Source organism: Pantherophis guttatus, chromosome 12 (genome assembly GCF_059756535.1).
Source record: "Pantherophis guttatus breed Tessera chromosome 12, ASM5975653v1, whole genome shotgun sequence".
Taxonomy (NCBI): domain Eukaryota; kingdom Metazoa; phylum Chordata; class Lepidosauria; order Squamata; family Colubridae; genus Pantherophis; species Pantherophis guttatus.
The window spans coordinates 8,010,001-8,034,902 of NC_142074.1; the positions used below are offsets into that span (position 1 = coordinate 8,010,001).

The following is a 24,902-nucleotide window of genomic DNA, read 5'->3' on the forward strand; positions in this document are numbered from 1 at the left end:
GGGGAGGGGGCTTTTCCTGCACGCCCCCGGCCGTCGCCCTTTCCCGGGAGAGGCATCGGGGGCAGCAGCAGCAGCGGCAGCGGCAGGAGGGCGAGGCGAGCCGCGGCCCTTTCCCACGTGCCTGCCTTTGTTGACAGGGCTGGGCCCGGCCCGGCATCACGTGCCCCCGACGGCCGGCCTCGGGCTCGCAGCTGCGCGGGTCTCCGCTCCATGCCGCGACTTCCTGCCTCGGCTGCAAAGAGCGGCGGCGGCGGCGGTTGCAGCAGGAGGAGGGCGGCGATCGGCGCTCGGCGCTCCGGTCCCCGTTGGGTGCGGGCGGCGCGCCTCTCCTCCCTCCCGGGGCGCTGGAGGCGGCCGAAGATGAGCGCGGGGCACGTCGTCTGCACCGGCTGGCTGGTCAAGTCGCCCCCCGAGAAGAAGCTCAAGCGCTACGTGAGTCCGGGGGGGGGCAGGCGACCCTCCCTCCCTCTCTCCCCCTCCCCGAGGAAGGGCTGGCGGCTGCGGGCTCCTCCGGGGCTCCCAAGCGGGGCTTGTGCGAGGGAAGGAGCCGGCTGGCTGGCTGGCTGCGCCCGTGGGAAACCCAGCGCTGCTTCTCGGGGAGAAAAGGCGCCCTTTTGCAGGCGGAGGCGGCTTCTTGAGCCCGCTTGCGCCCCTGCCCAGCCGGCCTTGTGCCCCGCTCCAATCCCCAAGCCCCCGGACTGCGCGTTACGCAATCCGGAGCGAGCGAGCGAGGGAGCGAAGGCGGCTTTGTGTGTGTTTTTTGGAAAGACGAGGCCAGCGCGCGCCCCTCCAGCCCCCGCCGGGGTTGCAAAGCGAGGCGGCCGCCTTTGGCTTCGCTTGGGGAGGGGAGGGGAGGGGAGGGGAGGGGTGGGTGGGTGTCATGTGGCGGCCTCCCCTCGACGTGCTCCGGCTTGGGAAAAGTTGCAGGACCGCGAGGGGCTTGAGAAAGGACTTGCGGCTTTACCGGGTCGTCGGAAGGTGGTTGGATGGGGCGGTTGCAGTCCTTCTGGGTTTTTTTTTTATTATTATTATTTGATTTATATGCCGCCCTTCTCCGGAGACTCAGGGCGGCTTACAATGCGTTAAGCAATAGCCTTCATCCTTTTTGTATATTTATACAAAGTCAGCTTATTGCCCTCACAAACTGGGTCCTCATTTCACCTACCTTAGAAAGGATGGAAGGCTGAGTCAACCTTGAGCCTTGGAGAGATTCGAACCAGTAGTAATTGTAGGCAGCTGTGTTAATAACAGGGTGCTTAGACCACTGTACTATCAAGGCTCTAAAAGCCTATCGAGGCTTTTAAATGGAGCCGAATTTATTTCATAATTTTAAATTTTAAATTGATGTTTTGTCTTGTGTTTTTAAATGGGCTGTACACCGCCCTGAGTTCTTTCGGGAGAAGGGCGGTATAGAAATAAAAATGATGATGATGATGATGATGATGATGATGATGATGATGGGAGAGGAAAGCAAGAGTGCGAGACCGGAGCCCCACCGCACATCCCCAGAAAACGTGTCAATGGGGTGAATGGTAGATTGGCGGGGGGGGGGAGAGATGCGTGTTGTGGCACCAATGGGGAGGGGTGGTTTGTCGGACCCCGTGGAGCAGCGGAGGTCGGGGGCAGATCCCGATTCTGACGTTGCCTTTTAGCACAACGTGGCAAAAAGAAGGAGATTGGGAGGATGCAGAAGAGTTTGGAAGCAGCTGCGCGTGGAGAGTGCCTCGCTTTAATCCTTCACCATCAAACCACCTGCTTTGCAACACACCCACCCACCCACCCCCGTGCCCAAAATGTACCACGGCATGTGATTGACAGAGCCCCCCAGCCTGAATGAGTTGGCAGTGAGCGAGGATGCTGGGTCGCCCTTCGCGGCTGGAAAGCCCCCCTCCCCCCGGCGCTTCTCTGCCGGAGCTGCGGGGAGGAGGGGGGTGGGGTAGCCCTGGTTTTTTTTTTTCAATTCAATTCGATTTTATTTATTGATTAGCCCTTTGGGCCATATCAAGTGCAGAATTACAAAGACAAATCATTACAAAGGTTTGGTAAAACAAATTAAGTAAGATTGGAATAACTCGCCATTAAAATACAATTAGAATAAAATACGATCTAAAATAAAATCGGGATAAAATACAATAATTTAAAGTACCATTTAAATATAATTAATTAAAATTATATTATAATGTCGCCCCTGCATCTACCCAATCGGTGCAGCTGCCCTCCCGACCCCCGTTTCCGAACCGATGCCCCTCCTCAGGCTCGGCCCTCTGCCCCCGCTGGGTTGCTGGGCAGGGGGTCCCGCCCGCTTCTGGACCAGCCCGTCCGTCAACAAGCCGAGCGGGGCCTGAGGACCGGAGCAAACGCCTTTCCGGCGCCTGCCCTCCATGGGGCGGGCTGCCTGGGCTCTCTTGCCTCTTCCCTTGCACCGACGCGGGTCCTGCTGGTTCTCCTTTCGCAGGCTTGCCCCGGGGAGGGGAGCGGGAAGAAGAGAAGGAAAGCAGACGGAGGCAGCTCCGGGCAGGGCTTCGTCGTCTGGAGCCCTGTGGAAAATCCTCCAGAGGAGCCCGGATGGGTTGCAGAGGGCAGGATGCAAAGCTCACCTGGGGGGCCTCTGCGGTCACCCCGAGCTACAATCCTGCAGATCGCCTCCGCCCGGAGCTTTCCTCCGGCTTTACTTTTCACCTTCCCTCCCTTCCTCCCTCCCTTTTTTGAAAGCTGGAAAATGAAAGCAAAAGAGGCGATGATGCTCCCCCTCCAGGCATCAGGATTTCAGCTCCCCTGCCCCCCCCCATCTCTCCCCCCATCCCTTTGGATGCTTGTAGTGCAGTGTTTCTCAACCTTGGTAGCTTGAAGATGGGTGGACCTTCAACTCCCAGAACCCCCCAGCCAGCAGCGCTGGCTGGGGGATTCTGGGAGTTGAAGGTCCACCCATCTTCAAGCTTCCAAAGTTGAGAACCGCTGTTGTAGTGTATTAGTGACTTGTTTAACACAGCCCCGCCTTAACGAACTTTAAATAACTATTGCAGCCAGTCTCTGGGGAGCCTCGTATAAATAGCTATCTCTGGTATCTTTGGATTGTGTTCTGCTGCGAGACCCACCCCCCGCCCCCTCCTCGGCCTGTTTTCTTGGACAAAACGCTGGAAATGCTGCCTTTGGAACAGTGCACAGTGAACAGATTTATGCATAAAGAGCAGATCGGTTGACAAATTAGCCCCAAGGATCCGTTGCTGTATTGGAAGAAACATTTGGGGATGGGGGGAGAAATCATTTTCCTTCTCACCGACCAGTCTTCCTTTCTGGCTGGTGTGCCCTTGGGGTTGTGGCTTGAAGAGGACAATCCAAGGGCTGTTGCAGATGCTGGAATGGGGTGAGCCTGCCTGGGGAACTATGGCTGAGCTGCAGAGGACATCCCATGTCTGCAAAACATCTGGCAAGTTGAATTGCTCCAAGCAATGTCCAAAAGATGTTTTTTTTTCCCCCCCTAAAGGCAATTGGGTGTTTTGGGTTTTTTTGCAGAATAACCAGTTGGAAGGGACCTTGGAGGTCTTCTAGTCCAACCCCCTGCACAAGCAGGAGGCTCTATACCATTTTAGACAATGTTGTCCAGTCCCTTCTTAAAAATCTCCAGTGTTGGGGCATCCATAACTTCTGAAGTCAAGTTGTTCCACTGGTTGATTGTTCTTATTGTCAGGAAATTTTTCCTTAGTTCTAGGTTGCTTCTCTTTTTTGTTCAGTTTCCATCCCTTGCTTTTTGTCGTGCCTTCTGGTGCTTTGGAAAATAGGTTTTTGGTGGGTTTTTTTTATTTATTTATTTATATGCCACCCTTCTCTGGAGACTCAGGGTGGCTTACAATGCGTTAAGCAATAGCCTTCATACTTTTGTATATTTTATACAAAGTCAGCTTATTGCCCCCACAAACCGGGTCCTCATTTTACCTACCTTAGAAAGGATGGAAGGCTGAGTCAACCTTGAGCCTGGTGAGAATTGAACTTGCAGTAATTGCAGGCAGCTGGAAGCTAAATACTACCTTTAACAGTAGCATTAGTCTGCTGCGCCACGCAGGCTCCTGAGTGGCACAGGAGCCTGAATGGCTCTTCCTGAGTTGAAACCCCCCCTTCTTTGTGGGAACCCCTCAAATATTGGAACATTGTTATAATCTCCCTTAGTCCTTCTTTTCATTAAACTAGACATATCCAATTCCTGCAGATGTTCTTCATATGCTTTAGCCTCCAGCCCCCTAATCGTCTTTGTTGCTCTTCTTTGCACTCTTTCCAGAGTCTCAACATCTTTTTTATATTGTGGTGACCAAAATTGGTTGCAGTATTCCAAGCACCTGAAGGCCAGACAAGGAATAATGGATGGAAACTAACCAAGGAGAGATTTAACCTGGAAATAAGGAGAAATTTTCTGACAGTGAGAATAATCAACCAGTGGAACAGAAGTTGCCTCCAGAAGTTGTGGGAGCTTCATCACTGGAGGCTTTCAAGAAGAGACTGGACTGCCATTTGTCAGAAATGGTGTAGGGTCTCCTGCTTGGGAGAGGGGTTGGACTAGATGACCTACAAGGTCCCTTCCAACTCTGTTAGTCTGTATCTGTGATCAAAATTCAGACGGTTGGCAACTGATTCATACTTACAATGGTTGAAGTGTCCAGGGATCGTGTGATCCCCTTTTGCGACCTTCCGACAAGCAAAGTCAATGAGGAAGCCTGATTCACTTTACAATCATCTGATTACCTTAACCACTGCAGTGATTCGCTTAACAACTGTGGCAAGGAAGGTCGCAAAACTCACTTAACAACTGCGTGGCTTAGCAACAGAAATTTTGGGCTCAATTGTGATCATACGTCGAGGACTGCCTGTTTTAGACACCACCTTCTTGATTTAAAAGCTGCCTCTTGTGTTGGCTGCCCTTCCATTCTTTGTGATATTTTATTTTTGATGGGTGGCTGTTTGCGCCATTTGTCATTCACATTGAGTGGCGTGAAATCGGACTGGACCAGTTGACCTGCAGAATGGAAACAGAAGGTTGTTACTTTTTTCCGATCGCTTTGTGCGGGTGGTAGATTTTAACAACGTTGGTCATTGGATCACCTTCTTGGTGGCTTCTGTCAGACCAAGAAGACATCAGAGATGAGGAGAAGGATTGTGAAATAATGGCTTACTTGCCAGCTTGTAGTTTGCTCTAAATGTGGCTCCCAGAAGATGGTGGTGAGCTAGAAATGGATTCAACGTTTGGATTCAACGTTTGGATTCAACGAGTGAGATTTGCATATAGCAGTCGGTAAGAGCTGAGCTACAATGCTGGGATGTTTATTTGCATCTGCTTATCCAATGAAGTCACAGTCATATGGCGGTTGGCTTTCTAAGAATCTTATCACTTTTGTACAAAGAGAACTTACAAAATGAAGGATGACTCTGTAAGATTGCTGGGTAAGAAAAACAGGCTGGTCTCAAAATGCATAAAGCGGATTAGAGTTCAGAACATTCACACTGCCCTCGTGAACGTGACTTTATTGGAATTCAGATTTGTATAACGAGGGTTTGGATAATGGTGTCCTTTGCAAGGCTGGTGGAACTGGGACAGCTTGAAACTTTCAGGAAGAAAGTCCTTTTAATAGCAAATGCAGCCATCTCTGGACTGGGAGAATTGGAACCCACCAAGAATGAGGTAGAAATTGTCAAAATGTCAAGGTTGAAGTTTGCAGAAGGACAAGCTAAAGGGTCTTAAAGCACAATTTCCTCCCTAGAAACCATGATCAATGGTTTATTGGTGCTGTGAGATGGTGAATGTAAATTTAAAAGGGGAAATGCTGAAGATGAGGACAATTAGGGCATTAAATGTCACTATGGGTGGTCCTTGAGTTACAACCATTCATTTAGTGACCAAAGTTACAATGGCACTTACAAAAAGTGATTCACAAGGGGTCCTTGCACCTACAACCATCCCAACATCCCCATGGTCATGTGATCAAAATTCAGGTGCTTGGCAACTGGCATGAATTATGACAGGTGCAATGTCACTGGGTGAAATGATTGCCATTTTCTTTATTTTTTTCTTTTTTTATTAGTTTATAATATAAAATACAAAAGAAAATATGGAAAAGTAAGGGAGGGAAAAAGGAAGGGGAAAGTGTAGGGCAAAAGGAAAAAAAGAAAGAAGGCAGTGACTTCCGACAGTAGAATCAGGCAACAGTATTAAAGCTCAACTTTTTACTTTTACATAGTAGTATAAACTAGCCGTTTCTTTAACAACAAACCTATCTAATTGGTAAAACCCAAAATCAAAGTTTCATTTTTTCTAAAACAGTTTCCAAGTAGAAATAAAAGTATTCGTATTTTTTTCAAAAGTCAATTTAGTCACCTCTACTAACTCATCAGTTTTTACAGCCATTCATCCATTGTGGGGATCGAGGCGACCTTCCATTTTTGTGCGTGAAGTAATCTTGACATTATCGTCATTATCATTACTGAAGTTCGCAGATGACACAACAGTGATCAGTCTCATTCAAGACAATGATGAATCCGCATACAGATGGGAGGTTGAACAACTAGCCTCGTGGTGCGACCAGAACAATCTGGAACTGAACACACACAAAACTGTAGAAATGGTGGTGGACTTTAGGAGGAACCCTCCCATACTACCACCTCTTACAATACTAGACAACACAGTATCAATAGTAGAGACCTTCAAATTTTTAGGTTCTACCATATCTCACGACCTAAAATGGACACCCAACATCAAAAATGTCATCAAAAAAGCACAACAAAGAATGTTTTTTCTGCGCCAACTCAGAAAACCCAAACTGCCCAAGGAGCTGCTGATCCAGTTCTACAGAGGAATTATTGAGTCTGTCATCTGCACCTCTATAACTGCCTGGTTTGGTTCTGCAACCCAACAAGACAGACACAGACTACAGAGGATCATTAGAACGGCAGAAAAAACAATGGCTACCAACCTGTCTTCCGTTGAGGCCCTGTATACTGCATGAGTCAAAAAGAGGGCTGTGAAAATATTTATAGACCCCTCACATCCTGGACATAAAACTGTTTCCACTCTTATCCTCAAAACGACACTATAGAGCACTGCACACCAGAACAACTAGACACAAGAACAGTTTTTTCCCGAACGCCATCACTCTGCTATACAATTCCCTCAACACTGTCAAACTATTTACTAAGTATGCATTACTATTAATCTTCTCATAATTCCTATCATCCATCTCCTCCCACTTATGACTGTATGACTGTAACCTTGTTGCTGGTATCCTTAAGATTTATATTGACTGTTTCCCTATGACTATCATTAAGTGTTGTACCTTATGATTCTTGACGAATGTATCTTTTCTTTTATGTACACTGAGAATATATCTACCAAGACAAATTCCTTGTGTGTCCAATCACACTTGGCCAATAAAGAATTCTATTCTATTCTATTCTATTCTATTCTATTCTATTCTATTCTATTCTATTCTATTCTATTCTATTCTATTCTATTCTATTTTCAACCTCCCCAACCAACTTCCAACAAGCAAAGTTAATTGGGGAAGCTGGATTCGCTTAACAACCATGTGATTCACTTAAAAATTGCAGTGATTTGCTTAACAACCATGGGGAGGGGGAGGTTGTAAAATTGGGTGCAACTCACTTATCAACCACCTTGCTTAGCAACAGAAATTCTGAGCCCAGTTGTGCTTGTAAGTTGAGGACAACCTGTACTTAGAAGCAGACACTTTCCTGTCCATTTTGCTATAATAGAAGGTAAGGTAACACAAAGAAAAGAAGCCCTTGTGCACTAGGACAGTTTCTCAATTGTGGCAACTTTAAGATGTGGGGACTTCAACTCCCAGAATTCCCCAGCCAGCAGGCTGTCTTCCAAATATTGTGGAAGTGCGTCTTTTAATAGATGTTCCTGGCTAGAACATTTATAGGATTTGTAAGAGTCTCTAAGACTCTAGAGGGCATTCTCTGTTTTTTTTTTTTTTTCATTTTTTATTTAAAAATACAAATTAAACAAAACAAATAACAACAAAACATACAAAACAAGTAAACATATAAACAAAAATTTAAATATATATCAAGTTTATCGCAACTGTACTGTATATTCTTATTTGTGCTTTTGACTCCTCATTGTTTGGTCTTTCTCTTATGTCTATCTTTGTGGTTCATTGTTAACCTGTATTCATAGTTTATGTTCCTATTTCTGTATTAGGTCACTCCACTTACTTCCTAATCTTTTTCCCCTTTTCTATCTTCCAACCAGATGTACCACTTTTTCCATACTAGATAGTAATTGTGCTCCTCTCTATTTTGTAATTCCTTTGTGAGTCTGTCCATTTCTGCACATTCCATGATTTTGCTAATTACTCTATCTTCCATTGGTATGTCACTACTCTTCCAATTTTGTGCAAAAATGATTCGTGCTGCTGTTGTTATACGAATAAGTATTTTATTGCCTTTTCATATTGTCCATTTATTATGCCTAGTAGAAAGGTTTCTGGCCTCATTTCTATTCTTTGATGGGCTATTTCTTCTATTTGTTTTCTGATCGTTAGCCAGTATTGTTTTGCCATTGGGCAGGTCCACCACGTGTGATAATAGGTCCCTTTATGGAGTTTACATTTCCAGCATGTTGGGGGAGTGTTGGGGAACATTCTTGCCAGTCTGGCCGGTGGGAGGTGCCACCTATAAAACATTTTGTATAGATTTTCTTTATAAGGTACAGACATTGTTAATTTATAATTTATTGTCCATAATTTTTCCCAATTGTCTAATTCAATATTGTAGCCGAAATTCTTTGCCCAAATTATCATGTTTTCTTTAACTACCTCTTCTTCTAATTTATATCCTTGTAAATAATTATAAACTTTTTTAATCAATTTGTCCTGTGGTCCTTGTAAAAATTTATCTAATTTGTATTGGCCTTTTTTGGAATCCAAATTGTGCCGAATCTTTCTTATACCTTGATTTTATTTGTAAGTATGGCCACCAGTCAATGTCTGTACCCATCTCCTTCAATTCTTGTCTCGTTCTTAGTTCCCCCTGGTTGTTTAGCAAGTCTTTGTAGGTTTTCATTTTGGTGTTATCCATGGGGTTTGGGTAGATCTGAGCTTCCATGGTCGATAACCATTCCGGAATTTTATTGTAGTGTGTTTTTTTAATGCCCTGCCAAGTCTGATATAGTGTGTGTCTGACCATATGCCTCTGGAAATATCCATGTCGTTTATCGGTGCCCTCCCATAGAAATGCATGCCATCCTTGTTCTAGGTCGAATCCTTCCAAATTCAGTAATCTTTTATTTTTGAGTTCCATCCATTCCTTGATCCAGATTAGTGCTGATGCTTTGTAATATGTTTCCCAATCCGGTAAAAAAAGAAACAGAATGGATGGCTATCTGAAATAACAGTGAATTTGCTGCATTAGTGGGGTATTGGACTGAGCCAGAAGCAGGAAACATACTTTCAATACTATTAAACTACAGCTTCCAGCACATTTGCCAACTGGTTGTATTAGTTGAGCGGCTGGCATTACCAATTGCAAGACTGAGTTTGCTACCAATATAGAATCTTTTTTTCCTTGTATATAATACTAATCTGATAAATAAATGGTAATTTTTAACTTTTAAAAAAAAGACTCTAGAGGGCATAGGGGAAATTTTTACTTGTCATACAAATATATGGATGTGCAGTTAAGCTTAATAAACTTAATAGTAACTTTGGTTCCCCCCCCCCATATTATGCAATTGTTTGATGTTCCTTGAAATAGGTAGATACGATTATAAGCCATCAAGCTGGTGATAACTCTTAACAACCACATAGATCAGTGGTTCTTAAACTGGGGGTAATTTGGACATATCCTGGGAGTAGCAGAGCAATTTGTAATGAAACAATTTGTAAATCAAGGATCCAGTTAGGGACTTACGTGAAACGAGAGTATTTCCTGGCATTATTTATTACTAGGAAAAGAAGAGCCTTGGTAGTACAGTGGTCTAAGGCACCCTGTTATTAAGCTGGTTATTAAGACCAGCTGCTTGCAATTACTGCAGGTTCGAATCTCGCCAAGGCTCAAGGTTGACTCAGCCTTCCATCCTTTCTAAGGTAGGTAAATTGAGGACCCAGTTTGTGGGGGCAATAAGCTGACTTTGTATAAATATACAAAAGGATGAAGGCTATTGCTGAGCACATTGTAAGCCGCCCTGAGTCTCCGGAGAAGGGCGGCATATATATATATATAGTTGGAAGGGACCTTGGAAGTCTTCTAGTCCAACTCCCTGCTTGAGCAGGAAATCCTATATATCATTTCAGATATGGTTGTCCAATCTCTTTTTGAAAGCCTCCAGTGATGGAACGCCCACAAACTTCTGAAGGCAAGCTGTTCCATGGGTTGAGTGTCAGCCAGGAATTTGTGCTGTTTGGATGACTGTTTTCAAGGCAGGTGGCCCACCAAGAGGAATGTTAAATCAGTGACTATCGACTCAGACCACTTTTGGACATGGATTTAAAAACTAACAGACCTGACTCTCACAACAATGTTCCAGAGTGCATCATTGAGACCCACTCTGTAACATTTTTATTTATTTATTTATTTATTTGTCGAGTACGTATTAGATAATATATAAGCATGAATTGAATACATAAAATGAATACAATTAAAGGGAACATTAGGACACCTGGTGCTCTTATACATTGGTGCTGTTATGCAATGTATAAGATGCATTGTGCATCTTATACATTGGGTCAAACAATTTAAGAACTGCTAATATAGATAGATCTCCAATATGATCTGTCTTCATCCTGGTCCTTCAGGTCTCCCAATGATGCACCCATCACCAGTGTAACTGAATCCACCTAACCTTGCTTCTGGCCACCTCTTTGCCTTCTCTTTCTTCCCAACTGTTGTGACTCCGACCCCCGAGGCCGACTTATCGGAGGGAGAAGGCTCTGAACATGAAGGAGAGGAGTTGGCCAGGCCTCCCTCTCCAGGACCCTCCTCTCTGGCAATGCCTCAGGTGTCTCCCGAAGGAAAAGAGATTGGCCAGGAGCCAGGTATCTCCTCGCAGTCGGACAGTGATGGAGATAAGTCTTGGCTGGATCCACGCCAGCGTCGGAGAGACAGGCGCACGCAGCAGAAAAGGAGGCATGCCAGAGATTAAGCTGAGTCACTGGACCACACCCCACAGGGGATAAAAGGGGGTGAGGTGGCCATTCAGACTCTGTGACAGACAAAACTAACTACTAGCGAGTCACATTGTATCTTTGAAACAACTTTATCTGCCTTGGATTTAATACGGACTGGACTTGACAATTCTTGAACTGTGTGTATCTTGTTTGGGTTTATTTGTCGGAGGAACAACCCCTCCCTCTATGAGTAAAGTTCTTGGCAAGCAGCTACTGGGTTGCTGCCAATCCTCTTATCGAAATAATTTGTTGTCTGCCAGTTTTATTTAACCGCTGGCTATCTGTGTGCGTGTGTGAGACGGGGACAGAACACCAACTTTCCAACCCTTGTGGACTTCTCAAGGAAGGTGGCCCTTCATATCACGCAAACAAAGTACGATTAATTTGACGTTTGGCTATTTCTGCTTTCAATGAGAACCCTGGATTGATTGCTCCTATGGTTTGTTTTTTGGATTTTCCAAGGTATACCACATCCTTGGTTATTTTCAGAAAAAATGGCTTCCACAGAGTGTCTTTGCAGCGTAATACTTTAAAAGTTGAAAGAGAGGAGGCGTAAATGAAACTGACATGAGCTCTGCCACCCACGTGTCAGTTTCACTCCAGAAGCACAAGGGACTAATTCTAATTTTGGAGGCTTCTTCTGGTAACTGACATACAATGGAAGTGACCTCTCTTCTTTTAATTCACAGGTCTTCATGGAGAGAGCTAGTGGGAGGAAAATGATTAAAACATGCCAGAACCAGAACTTTGGCCTTTACTTTCTTGGTGTGACCGCATGATGCAAAGACTTGCAATGTGTATATTTTAACCTCTGGCGTACGCTAACATATTTACTTTCGTATGATGATCTACTGCAGGGGCTTCCAACTTTAGCAAAGCTGGCTGGGGAATTCTGGGAGTTGAAGTCCGCCAGGCTTAAAGTTGCCAAGGTTGGAGGCCCCTGATCTACGGAACAAAGACACAATTATCTGCAAATGTGTTTTCCTTTCTTGAAAAAATTAGTGCTATTGTTTACTGTGTTACAGATTGGTAGTTGTCAATTTAGATTATTGGGATGGTTGATAGGGGATTGAGACCAAATAGGAACTTTATACAAGTAGTCCTCGACATAAAACCACAACTGAGCCCCAAATATCTGTTCCTAAGTGAGACAGTTGTTAACTGAAATTTGCCCCATTTTATGACCTTTCCTGCCACAGTTGTTAAGTGAATCATTGTAGTTAGTAACCCGATAGTTAAGTTAGTAACCCGGTTCTTTTTTTTTTTTTTTTCAAAAAACGTTTATTAAAATTTAAAATATTAAAATACTAATACAAATACATCTGTAACAAAAATACCTCCATGATGGTTGTACAATTCAACGTTGTTCCAACAGTACACAAATCTTAACTCTATTCATATATTCTCAGATATTCCTTCTTGATCAAATATATGTAAACACAATTTATGCCTTCTTTTGATCTATATATTTCCTATTTTTATTTTCTATCTATTGATACCAGTTTTCCCAGTAATATTGAGTAATATTCCGAATCTTCCTTGTTATTTAATTCTATAGCAAGTTTGTCCATTTCTGCACACTCAAAAATTTTCCAGATTATTACACAATCTGTCGGTGTAGTGGACATTTTCCAGGCTTGTGCGAGTACAATTCTCGCTGATGTAATAATATGAATGATCAAATATTTAATCTTTTTAGGATATTTTCCCTTAACGATCCCCAGAAGAAAAGTAACCCGGTTCTTAAGTGAACATGGCTTCCCCATTGACTTTTACTTATCAGGAGGTCGCAAAAGGGGATCATAACTGTCATAAATATGAGACAGTTGCTGAGAGTCTGAATTTTGAACACATGACCATGGGGATGCTACAACGGTCGTAAGTGTGAAAAATGGCCGTGTCGGTTTTTTCAGTGCCGTTGTAACTTCGGTCAGTAAATGAACTGTTGTAAGCCAAGGACTACCTGTATCTCTTTTTTTAAGTTCACTATAAAGTAAACACTACTATGTTTCTTTTATTTATGTTTTCATATTTATTAAGAATTGTTTCCGTAGAATAAAAAACAAATTGAAAAAAGAAGAAAAGAAAGTGGAGAAGAAACCAAAAAGTGCAAGAAATGCAAAAAAGAAAGAGGCTAAAGTTAAGAAATATATAAGTGGCTTCAGAACTCTCTTTTCGAGAGATAATTACTATCTTACGGTCTTTCCTCTCTATATTATATTTAGAGATATAATATATTATGCAAGTCCCTTCAGCCCCTATTATGTTTCTGAATAAAGAGAAGAGAGTATTGTTTTCCCCATTAAATGGTTATTGCCTCAGAGCTGGTTATCTAAGATTAGCAAAGAGGCAGTTGTAATTAAAACCAATATTTCCTTATAGGGAGATTTGTGAGCTGAATGGTATGGGCCTCCATGTGTTTAGGCCTTCTTCAAATCCACACGGGTAAGATTTATTTAAAAGCATTCCCTTGCGAAAATCCCCCTGGCCATAAACAAATGAATTGGGTCCATTTTTTTTGCTTGTGGAGGAGATTTCTGATGGAACAGAAACATCTGACAGGCTCTGCGCTGTGTGATTTTTGGGTGGTGCGACATTGAACGAAGACTTGGCCATCTTCCCCGCCCACGTTTTTGGATTCTCCAAGTTCTTCCTTTCTACAGCAACAATTCTAAAAGCAGAAGTCTCAGTCATTTGACCTTCTTCTGCTTTTTGGGGGCCTGTTGGTAATATGTTAACCAGTTCTTAGTATCTCCTAGGAATGAATGCCCTCCTCTTCAAACCAAAATTAGAACCTCAGTATGAAAACAGCCCTGAGACGGTCACCGGGTTAGATGCTTGGATGGAACAGAAGCAGATGGCCTTGAAATTCAGGAGCAATTCACCCTGCTGAACTTTTGCTCATCTTAATTTTGCTGAGGTCACAGCTTGGGTTTTTCAGTCAAGACAACATCAACTCTTTTCAACAAATGTGGGAGGAAGCATGATCCTCATCTACTTGTCTCAAATGATGCTCCATCCTGGCTTGTGTCTTGGTGGTGGGAAAGGATACCTCTTTAGCTAACTCCTCAACATGTTCTGAAAATAGCGAACAAGAGTCAAGTTAAGATGTTGGTCTAGGATCTGAAAGGTCCTGGTTCAAGTCCATTTCTGAGTTCACCATCGGGGAAGCTTCCAGGGTGTCTTTGGGCCAACATGCCTTACAGGGTTGTTGGAAAATCTTACAGGGAAGAGGGCTATATATTTTCCTAGTAATACTGAAGAGATTGCAAGCCTAACAATCATTAAAAGAAACCTTGAAAGTGTGCAATTTTTATATGTGGTTATATGCGTTGGTTCAACCATGCTAATACAAAGAACATGCACTTTTGGAGGAGGGGAGGAGGGAGAAGACAGTGCTCAACTGGTCACAACTGCCATGTTCATACCAGTGATAAAGGATCAAGGGAGTGCTGGATCAATGATTATTAGGAAAGTCATGGGATCAATGGCTATTCATCGTGATGGCAGCAAGGCTGCTTCTGAAAGCTGGGAAACCAGTGGGATTCATTGTGCAGTTGAGAACACACTGTTGGCGTTGATGGGCCAGTCGTCCCATCCAGCAACTCAACAGTTGATGTTTTTATGATCAAGAAGTAGCAATAGCACTTAGACTTATATACCGCTTCACAGTGCTTTACAACCCTCTCTAAGCAGTTTACAGAGTCAGCATCTTGCCCCCAAACGATCCTCGTTTTACTGACTTTGAAAGGATGGAAGGCAGGAGTCAAACCCCTGGTTGACAGCAGAATTAGCTTGCAATTCTGCATTCTGACCACTGCGCCACCACAACTCTTATCTTCTCTCACCCTTATAGAACGTGCTTATTTACTACTATTTTAGATGCCCCTTTGTACTACAACAAGGGTGTATGAGGGGCAAGGAGGGGTCTCCTCTCATTTAATTTTTACAATAACCCTCTGAAGTTGGGAGATTGAGTCAAGATTGCCCCACACTCATAGAATAAATTGGGACTGGAATCTGGAGTTCTTCATTTATCATCTTATCCACTACACAATGTTGGTTCTTGCTCCCCAAAATAATACAGGTAGTCCTTGACTTAACGACTACAATTGATCCCAACATTACTGTTGCTAAGCGAGACTTTTGAATTTTGCCCCCATTTTATGACCCTTCTTGACACAATTATTAAAGTGAATCACTGTAGTTCTTAAGTTAGTAACAGGGTTGTTAAGTGAATCTGGCTTGTCAGAAGGTCACAAAAGGGGATTGTGTGATCCCAGGACATTGCAACTATCATAAATATGAGTTGGTTTCCAGGCATCTTAATTTTGATCACGTAACCATCAGGATGCTGCAATGGTTGTAAGTGTGAAAAACAGTCATAAGTCAATTTTTTCAGTGCTGCTGTAACTTCGAATGGCCACTAGACAAACTCTTGTAAGTTGAGGACATTGCACTCTCCCCATTAAGTTGGGGGATGCTGGGAGTCAAAGTCCATACATCTTAAAGTTGCTAAGGTTGAGAGACACTGATCTCAGCATCATCCATTTTTCCTGCTAAAGGATGAATAGCTGGTCAGCATTTATTTTTCTCCTTCTCCTTCCAAGAAAACCTGGAGATCAGCCAGCCTGGGAGGAGTTGAAGATTTCAGCCTCTTGTACATTTCTTCATCAGCTCATGTGGGCTTGGGATCCTGTCCCTGCTGACATCATCTGCCATTTAGCTCTAACATTCAAGGAACGGGGGATTGTGAACGCCTTTTGGCTGAAGGAAGCAGCTGAAGATGCTACCTACATCGTTTTAGGTAGTGATAAATGTGTTGGGTGTTTGTTCTTCTGAGATGAGGTTTTGCTCCCTTTAAATGGGAAAAAATTTTGTGCAAAGACCACTGCTGGCGGATCAACAGAGTCATTTCCCTTGGACAATTAATTTGGCTAATCGACGTAGGAACCCAGAAGTATAATATTCAATAACCTGTTTTCAGCATCCAAGAATGATATGTTATCAACCTCTTTTCAAAGGAAACTACTTCAGCAATGGGGTTTTTATGTTAAACCACACAGAGAGGTCTAGATTAGCTGTGCACAATACTATGACATCCCAACAATGTGGTTGGATTAAATTGTTAGAGTCTCCCCTGAGTTTTACTTGATTTGTATTGACCAAGGCAAATCCCTGTAGATTTCTTGGCAACAATACAGAGGTAGCTGAGCACTGCTTTCCTTTCAGGATGTTTCTTTGACTTTCTGGTCTAGCTCACAGTCTGAAGCAGGTTTCTCAATGTGGGCAACTCTAAGACTTCATTTCCCACAATTCCTCAGACAACTTGTTGGCTGAGGAATTGTCGGAATTGAAGTCCAGACATTTTAACAGAATGACAGAGTTGGAAAGGACCTTGAAGGTCCTCTAGTCCAACCCCATGCTCAAGCAGGAAACCTTATACCATTTCAGACCGATGGTTGTCCAATCTCTTCTTAAAAACTTCCAGTGTTGGAGTACCCACAACTTCTGGAGGTGAGTCCTTCCATTGATTAATTGTTAATTAATTGCTAAGATTGAGAAACACTGATCTGGAAATATCTGATTGTCTCCTATTCAAATATTAACCAGATCCAGTACAGGTTAATTTTCCTGATCGGCCAAGAAGTATTAGGAGATGCCACTCAGCTGGGTCCACATGTTTGGACTCCAACTCTCAGCATACCCAGCCCATCAAATATCTGGTTGAGGAAATCTGCAAAGAATCTTGATGTAGCTCCTACTAGATAACCCATGTCCCACTGAGTCTTCGTTTCAATGATATTTGCTTACCAAGTTCTCCAGTGCCTTCAAGAATGACAGAGATTCTAAAGTGTTGCCTTCACTGGAAAAGTTGGGATACAGTTGGGACAGCCACTTGTCTGGAATGGTGTAGGATCTCCTGCTTGAGCAGAAGGTTGGACTAGAAGACCTCTTCCCACTCTGTTATTCTGTTATAGTCATCCGAAAGATGGGTCTTTCAAAAAGCCATTCAACTTTCTTGGTTCTTTTTTCCTTTGAAAACATTTAGCTTCTCAACCAAGAAGCTTCTTCAGTTCTTCAATAAACCAAGAAGGTCCAGTGGCCTCTTGAAAAAAAAGCACAGTTGTTAGGACAACTGTGACCTGGATGATTGAGAAGCTCCATAGATACTGGGATACACTCAGATAGTTCTGTCTTGAAAATAGCCCATAATGCAGGAAATATTTTATGACGTTTTGTATTATGTGATCAGTTGCTTTATAATAATATTTATGTCACAAAATGTTTTATAAAGTTGGTCAAATTTCAATTTCATGGGAGTCATAAGTCCTGGATTTGGGGTGCATTCTGCAAGTTAACCCATTTGAGATACCTTGGTTGAAAACTGTCCTATTAGGCACAGTTTTACTCAGTTAGAGGTTATAGGAATCGGAGTTTCAGTAATGTATAGATTTGAAGAAGCTGAAGGGAAGGAACCACACGATGCTACATCCTGGGGAGGCACCCGAACGGCAGATTTGCCTATGATCCTGCAGATCCCCTTTTTTTCTGCTTTCTCATACCATGATTGCCAGAAATTGGCAGTGCAGCTTCCTGCCATTTTGAAGCAGGAAACACACACACAAACTGTAATGTAACCCTGAAAATAGTTTTCAAAAAAAGAAAAGAAAAAGAAATGAGAGAAAATGTGTTCCCTGTGTGGAAAAAAAGGAAAAGAAATCCCCTCCCCATTCATGTATAACACGTTGCTTGCCTGTTCTACATGCTGGGTCTTGTAAATATGCCTTCTGACCACCAAAATCATTACCCAAATTATGACAGAACCCGGAGGCAGAGTGAAAAGGGGGATAAGCCTAGAATTTCTACGTAGTCACAAGCGAACTAAGTCTAACCGCCCCCCTTGAGCTCCATTGGCCCTTATCTAACTCTAAGCAAGTGCTAACTGCTAGTTGAGAAAATTTCTGTGCGTAGGCATGAATAGCAATAAATCCGTTTAATTGGACCTTCAGGTGTAAACCTGATCTTTCCACATTTGACACAAAGACAAGGGTGGCATTTATGGGTGGAGCTAGCTGAGGCTGGTGAAATAGGATAAGGTTCCTTGAATTCATTCCTGGTGCCCAGCTTTTATTGCAAGTTAGGTAGGCCTTGACCTATAACGATTCATTTAGCAACCGTTTGAAGTTACAAAGGGCACTGAAAAAAATAGCTTCTGACTAGTCCTCACAAGTATGGCCTGACATCCCTGCAGTCATGTGATTAAAATTTGAGCGCTTGGCAACTAGCATGTGTTTACAGTGGTTGTGGCAATGGTGGGTTGCCCCCAGTTCAGACCGGTTCGCAAGAACCGGTAGTAAAACCAGCGGGAGGCTCCGCCCACTGAACTGGACGTCATCATAGGTGATCTGCACATGCACAGAAGCTTCTGCGCATGTGCAGAAGAGCATGTGCGCGCACAGAAGCAAGCGTGCGTGCACGATGTAAAGGTAAGTAGAACTCACCCCTAGGTTTTTTGGGTTTTTTTTTAAATTTGATTTATATGCCGCCCTTCTCCGGAGACTCAGGGCGGCTTACAATGCGTTAAGCAATAGCCTTCATCCTTTTGTATATTTATACAAAGTCAGCTTATTGCCCCCACAACTGGGTCCTCAATTTACCTACCTTAGAAAGGATGGAAGGCTGAGTCAACCTTGAGCCTTGGCGAGATTCGAACCTGCAGTAATTGCAGGCAGCTGGTCTTAATAACCAGCTTAATAACAGGGTGCCTTAGACCACTGTACTACCAAGGCTCTTGTTGTGGTGTTCTGGTGTGTCATGTGTGTGCCATTTGCGACCTTCCCAGATAATCTCTGATAAGCAAAGTCAATGGGGGAAGCTGGATTCATTTAACAACTGCATGATTCACTTAGCCACTGCAATGAGTCGCTTAACAACTGGCAAAAACAGTTGTGAAATTGGGCATGACTTACTTAACAAATGACTTGCTTAGCAACAAGCATTCTGGTCCCAACTGTGGTCGTAAGTCAAGGACTAAGTGTATAGGATTATAAAAAAGCAGGGCAATTCTGCTTTTGCAGAGCCTTCAGCCTTTTTAGAAACTCTTTCTGTTTCTTTTTCAGCTGCTCCCGAGAAGCCACGAATTCAAATCCCCACTCGTCTATTCAGGCCAGTTGCCCATCTGCCGAGTTACAGATGGAAATAACTGACCACACAAGATTGTTTGAGGAGGGTGGGAGGGAGGAACCCTCCCATTGAGCCCTTTGCTTATAAAAAATAATAATGTTGAGAACTAAGTCACAAAGCGATTGCCTTTCCTGTCTAAACTTTGCATGTGGCAAACAATATAAATTGTGCGAATGACCCATATTTCATAGCTCACGTCTTATACAAACTCCTTGGGATTAGCCAAGGATTATAAACAAACCCGGTCTAGAATCACCATTAGTGTAAACTGTAGAATCCATGCAACCCCGTGAAACAGCTGTTTGTATGCTCCATGCAGATGCAAATTCTGTCCTTTGCAGACGGTTTACAGTGGTGAAGATCTATTGACCGGCCTGGATGACATTAATGGCAAAGGCTACTAGCAAGGAATCCACATTCCTTGAGGTCACAACTCCTCTTTCCCACCAGAGCAAAGGGTGATGGGAAGCCAAGACCAGGATTTTGCATTCAGCAATAAATCTGTCAGGCAGATAAACCAAATTCCTGACAGTTACAACAGTTAATCAGTGGAACAACTTGCCTCCAGAAGTTGTGAATGCTCCAACACTGGGAGTTTTTAAGAAGAGATTGGATAGCCATTTGTCTGAAGTGGTATGTAGCAGTGGTGGGATTCAATTTTTTTTTACTACTGGTTCTGTGGGCGTGGCTTGGTGGGCGTGGCAGGGGAAGGATACTGTAAAATCTCCATTCCCTCCCCACTCCAGGGGAAGGTTACTGCAAAATCTCCATTTCTTCCCAATCAGCTGGGACTGGGGAAGCAGAGAATAGATGGGGGCGGGGCCAATCAGAGGTGGTATTTACCGGTTCTCCGAACTACTCAAAATTTCCGCTACTGGTTCTCCAGAACTGGTCAGAACCTGCTGAAACCCACCTCTGGTATGTAGGGTTTCCTGCGTGAACTGGGGGTTTGGACTAGAAGACCTCCAAGGTCTCTTCTCTTCTCTTCTCTTCTCTTCTCTTCTCTTCTCTTCTCTTCTCTTCTCTTCTCCTCCCTTCCCTTCCCTTCCCTTCCCTTCCCTTCTTTCTGTTCTGTTCTGTTCTGTTCTCTATTCCATTCCATTTCATTCCATTCCATTCTTTCTATTCGGTTCTTAATTCCCTTCCCTTCCCTTCCATTCCATTCCATTCCATTCCTTCTGTTCTGTTCTGTTTTCTATTCTATTCCATTCCATTCCATTCCACTCCACTCCACTCCACTCCACTCCAGATTCTATAAGATTCTGTAAGTTCCTGTGCCTTATAATATGGCATTGGCCCATAGTGAAGCTTTGTGGTAGGTTTGTTCAGATTGTGCATCTCTGTGATTCATAGTTCTAGTGGTACTACAGGTAGTCCTCGACTTACTACAGTTCATTTAGTGACCATTCGAAGTTACAATGACACTGGAAAAAGTGACTTAAGACCATTTTTCACACTGATGACCATTGCAGCATCCCCATGGCCACATAATTAGAATTCGGATGCTTGATAACTGGTTCATATTTCGGACGGTTGCAGTGTCCCGGGGTCATGTGACCATCTTTTGCGATGTTCTGACAAGCAAAGTCATTGGGGAAGCCAGATTCACTTAACAACCATATTACTAATTTAACAACACCCACAGTGATTCACTTAACAAACATGGCAAGAAAAGTCATAAAATGGGACAAAACTCACTTAACCAATGTCTCACCTAGCAACATAAATTCTGGGCTCAATTGGGGTCATAAATCGAGGACTACCGGTATTGCAAATCTTGCTGTGGGTTGTCAGGATAAGCCAAGTATTTAAGAATTTTCCATGAGAGTCCTAATTGTAGGAGGTACAGCAAATGACAAGCGAAGGTGATTGTAAGGAATCTTTCCAACTCGATTTCTGCTGTGCTTTATGAGTAGAATTGTTTGTTGGTGGTTGGGGGCTAATCTCATGAATTTATTGGTGGTTGGGGGCTATTCTCATTAGTATTTGTTACATATTTACAGTAACATGTCATCTTGTTTGTTTTCTTGGAGGTTCATCTGCAACAAATGTTGAATGTTTGGACAAATAGAACAGAACAGAACAGAACAGAATAGCAGAGTTGGAAGGGACCCCTGCTCAGGCAGGAAACCCTGTATCATTTCAGACAAATAGTTGCCCAGTCTCTTCTTAAAAACCTCCATTGTTGAAGCAAGTCATTCCACTAATTAATTGTTTTCACTGTCAGGAAATTTCTTCTTAGTTCTAGGTTGCTTGTCTCCTTCATTAGTTTCCACCTGTTGCTTCTTGTCCTGCCTTCAGGTAATTTGGAGAATAGCTTGACTGTTTATTGGTGGTTCAACATTTAATAGTATAAGAAGTATTGCAATCTTTACAGAATTGGCTAGAAAAAGCTAAGGTGGGCCTCAGTTTCCACTACATCAGTTGGGCTATCCTAGTTACAAAGAAAGATAGTCCTTTTTGGGTCTACTGCTTGAGCAGGGCACTGGACTAGAAGACCTTCAAGGTCCCTTCCGGCTCTATTCTGATTAATTGATTGTAAACAAATGAGCTACCTACAAAATACATAGATATGCCTTCAAAATAGATGAAGTTGGCATTAGTCACCACAAAGTTGGGATTAACAACTTCTTGGGTTTCCTGGAAAGACACACCACAATGGAAGCAATTTCTGTTTTCACTAGTAGGATGTTTCTCCATCAGTCAAAGGCAATCTGGTTGAGCTTTCCGTTTGGTGCTGCGTTGAGGTTGAACAGCCTGTTCCATAGAACTGCTGAGTTTCAGAAACACCAGTTGTAAATAACAATTACAATTACATCCACACTGTCCCCAAGATGGTGACCGCCAGATCTATGGGGGCTATATTTGGATTTCAGGCTAGCCAGGCGTCCTAGGAATAGCCATCTCAAGCTATCTGCAGAGAGACAACTTGGGAGAAGTGTCAGTCTTGTATTTATTAAAACCGCTGATGAATATTGCAGCAGTAATGTTAAAATTGGTGTGCGAATGAATGGCATTCTTTGAAACAAAACAAAAATATAAAAGGGTGTATGTAGCATTTTCCGTGTGTAGTTCCCTTGCATTTAACAGAATAGGCCTTATTTCAATTCATCAAAATGGAAAGGCTCCCTTCCCTTCTCTCTTTCTTCTCTTTTTTTCTTTCTTTCCTTCCTTCCTCCCTCCCTCCCTTCCCTCTTCTCTTTTTTCCTTTTTTCCTTCCTTCCTTCCCTTCCCTTCCCTTCCATCTTCCTTCTCTTTCTTTTTTCTTTCCTTCCTTCCCATCTCCCTTCCCTCTTTCTTCTCTTTCTTTTTTCTTTCCTTCCTTCCTTCCCTTATTAAAATTTATCTTTCCATTTGACCAAAACATTCAAAAGCAAATTCTTTTTCCTGAAATTAAAGAGAAGTTGCTAGATAAATGCAAATTATTTTAACATACTACTAATTTTGGAATAGTAGTTCATAGCTTTGTGGGCAGATCATTCCCGCCTCTCAAAAATCTGCAGGCAAACCATAATTTTATTATAACAAAAGGGGGAAAGGAAGCCTTATCTTGTTTAAAGGGATTTACATTTAATTCAGATGGAATGAAATAAAACCAAATTAAATTTTTAATTGTCTTGGTCTCACCCACTAACTGGAAGACCATTGTTCTCTTCCAGTCTTATGCTGAATGGCTCCCAAACGACCTGTATGAACCTTGGCTTGAAACATGTTATGCTTCTCTGTTCTGGAGTGGGATGATGTGCCCTCCACTTTTGATTAATTACGTGCCATCAAATTGATGTTGACTCTTAGTCATCCCTAGGAATCTCCATGTGATGATCTGTTCCTAACCTGTCCCTTCAGGTCTTCAAACGGTGCTGTCATCATTACTGTAATTGAGTCCTCCACCTTGCTACTGGGCATCCTCTTTCCTTCCACCTTTCCCAATTTTACAGCCTTCTCCAAAGAGCTGGGTCTTCATATAATGGGCCCAAAGCAAGATAATTTGAGCTTGGTCATTCTCTGGGTTGATTTGTTTGATGATCCATTGTTTTTGTTGTTGTTGTTGTTATTGTTCACTGTATTCTTAGAAATCTTCTCCAATCCAAAGTTCAAAAGCATCAACACTCTTTCTATCTGACTTCTTTAAAGTCAACTTTTGCTTCCACAGAATGTCCCTGGGAAAAGCATGGCCTCTACTTGACCCAGACAAAACGTTAGACTAACTAAGGGATGGCATGCTAGGAAGAGAAGCAGTACACAAGTGAGGAAAGAGATGTTCCTTTCTTGTTTCTTACATGGGTTTTGCTTCCCAGATGGTCTGCCAGACGCAGCTCCAAAGAGCAGATGCTTCACGCACATGATAGAAATAGCCAACTTTCCCCCTGGTTACTACTGTCATTTTGTCACCAGTATACAAACTATTTTCATTTGCAGTGAAAAAGCACATCTAATTTTCCAGGAGGCTTCATTCTTTCCTTCATCTTTTCCTTCATCTTTTCCTCTAGCTGTTAACCAGCAATCTTTGGCCACTCCAGTCTTCACTGGACTCTTTGTGAGGTGTTTCCCCATCCCACAAGCGGTCTTTCCCCCCAAAAAGGTTTTTTTTTTCAGGGGGGAATTTCCATACGTTTTGGAATTCCCCCAATTCTGCTCACATCTTCCCTCATCCACAGAAGGAAGTATAATGTTGACTTCTCAGATTCAGAATTTTTCTATGTAAATCTAAAACAGGAATGTCCAATCATGGCCCCTTTAAGATTTATGGACTTCAACTCCCAGAATTCCCTGGGAAATTTTGGGAGTTGAAGTCCACAAGTCTTAAAAGTGGGCAAGGTTGGATGACCCTGGTTTAAAATCGAAAAAGTAAAATATATGAAAAAAAACAAGGCCCTGATTTGAAAAAAAGTTGGGGTAAATTTAATTTGTTTTACCTCAGGTTAGACCGACGTTAATTTGAATGCCGAAAGAGGCATTTTCACTTACTCAAAATATCAAGAAGGAACGGTCCTTATTTATCAGACAATTTCACACGTGTGTGGTTGAGGGTTGAACCAGCCTTCCAGTTAATCTGAGGCTTAGTTTGAGTGCAATGTCAAATTGCTTAACAGGCAGAGAACGGTTGTGTCATGCATAAGGGTCACTGAACAGGGTTCTCATTCTTCTCTCTCCTCCAGGAATTGAAATTTGAAGAGGAAAGTATGATAAACGAATTTTGAAAAAGAAAGAATAGTTAACAAAACAACTGTAGATAAATGCTAATGGGGACTTGAAACCACTATGCTGATTTTCCTTATAGGTTTTTTGATCACACGGTTAGGAAAGGAGATAGATGTATGAGGAAAAAAACTCTTTTTTTTTCTTCTCCTGTTGCCCACCAAGGGCACATTTGAAGTTCTGGGGCTCATGCGCAGAAATCTACTCAAAGTTGTGGGTACTTCATCACTGGAGGTTTTTAAGAAGAGACTGGACAGTCATTTGATTGAAATGGTATAGGACCGTGATGGCGAACCTATGGCACGGGTGCCACAGGTGGCACGCGGAGCCATATTGGTGGGC

General features: G+C 43.0%; 1 protein-coding gene across 2 annotated transcripts in view; it reads left to right on the top strand.

Annotated features, from left to right (window-relative positions):
- Window positions 1–161: 161 nt before the first annotated feature.
- The window catches only part of GAB3 (GRB2 associated binding protein 3), a 93,390-nt gene continuing 68,649 nt past the window's right edge, over window positions 162–24,902 (top strand). Inside the window, exon 1 of one of the 2 annotated variants that reach the window (XM_034435024.3) lies at window positions 162–432. In XM_034435024.3, the coding sequence (XP_034290915.2) occupies window positions 211–432 (222 nt within the window). In that variant the 5' untranslated portion in view covers window positions 162–210. The remainder of the gene's footprint in view (window positions 433–24,902) is intronic. The other variant, XM_034435025.3, reaches the window with a different exon arrangement.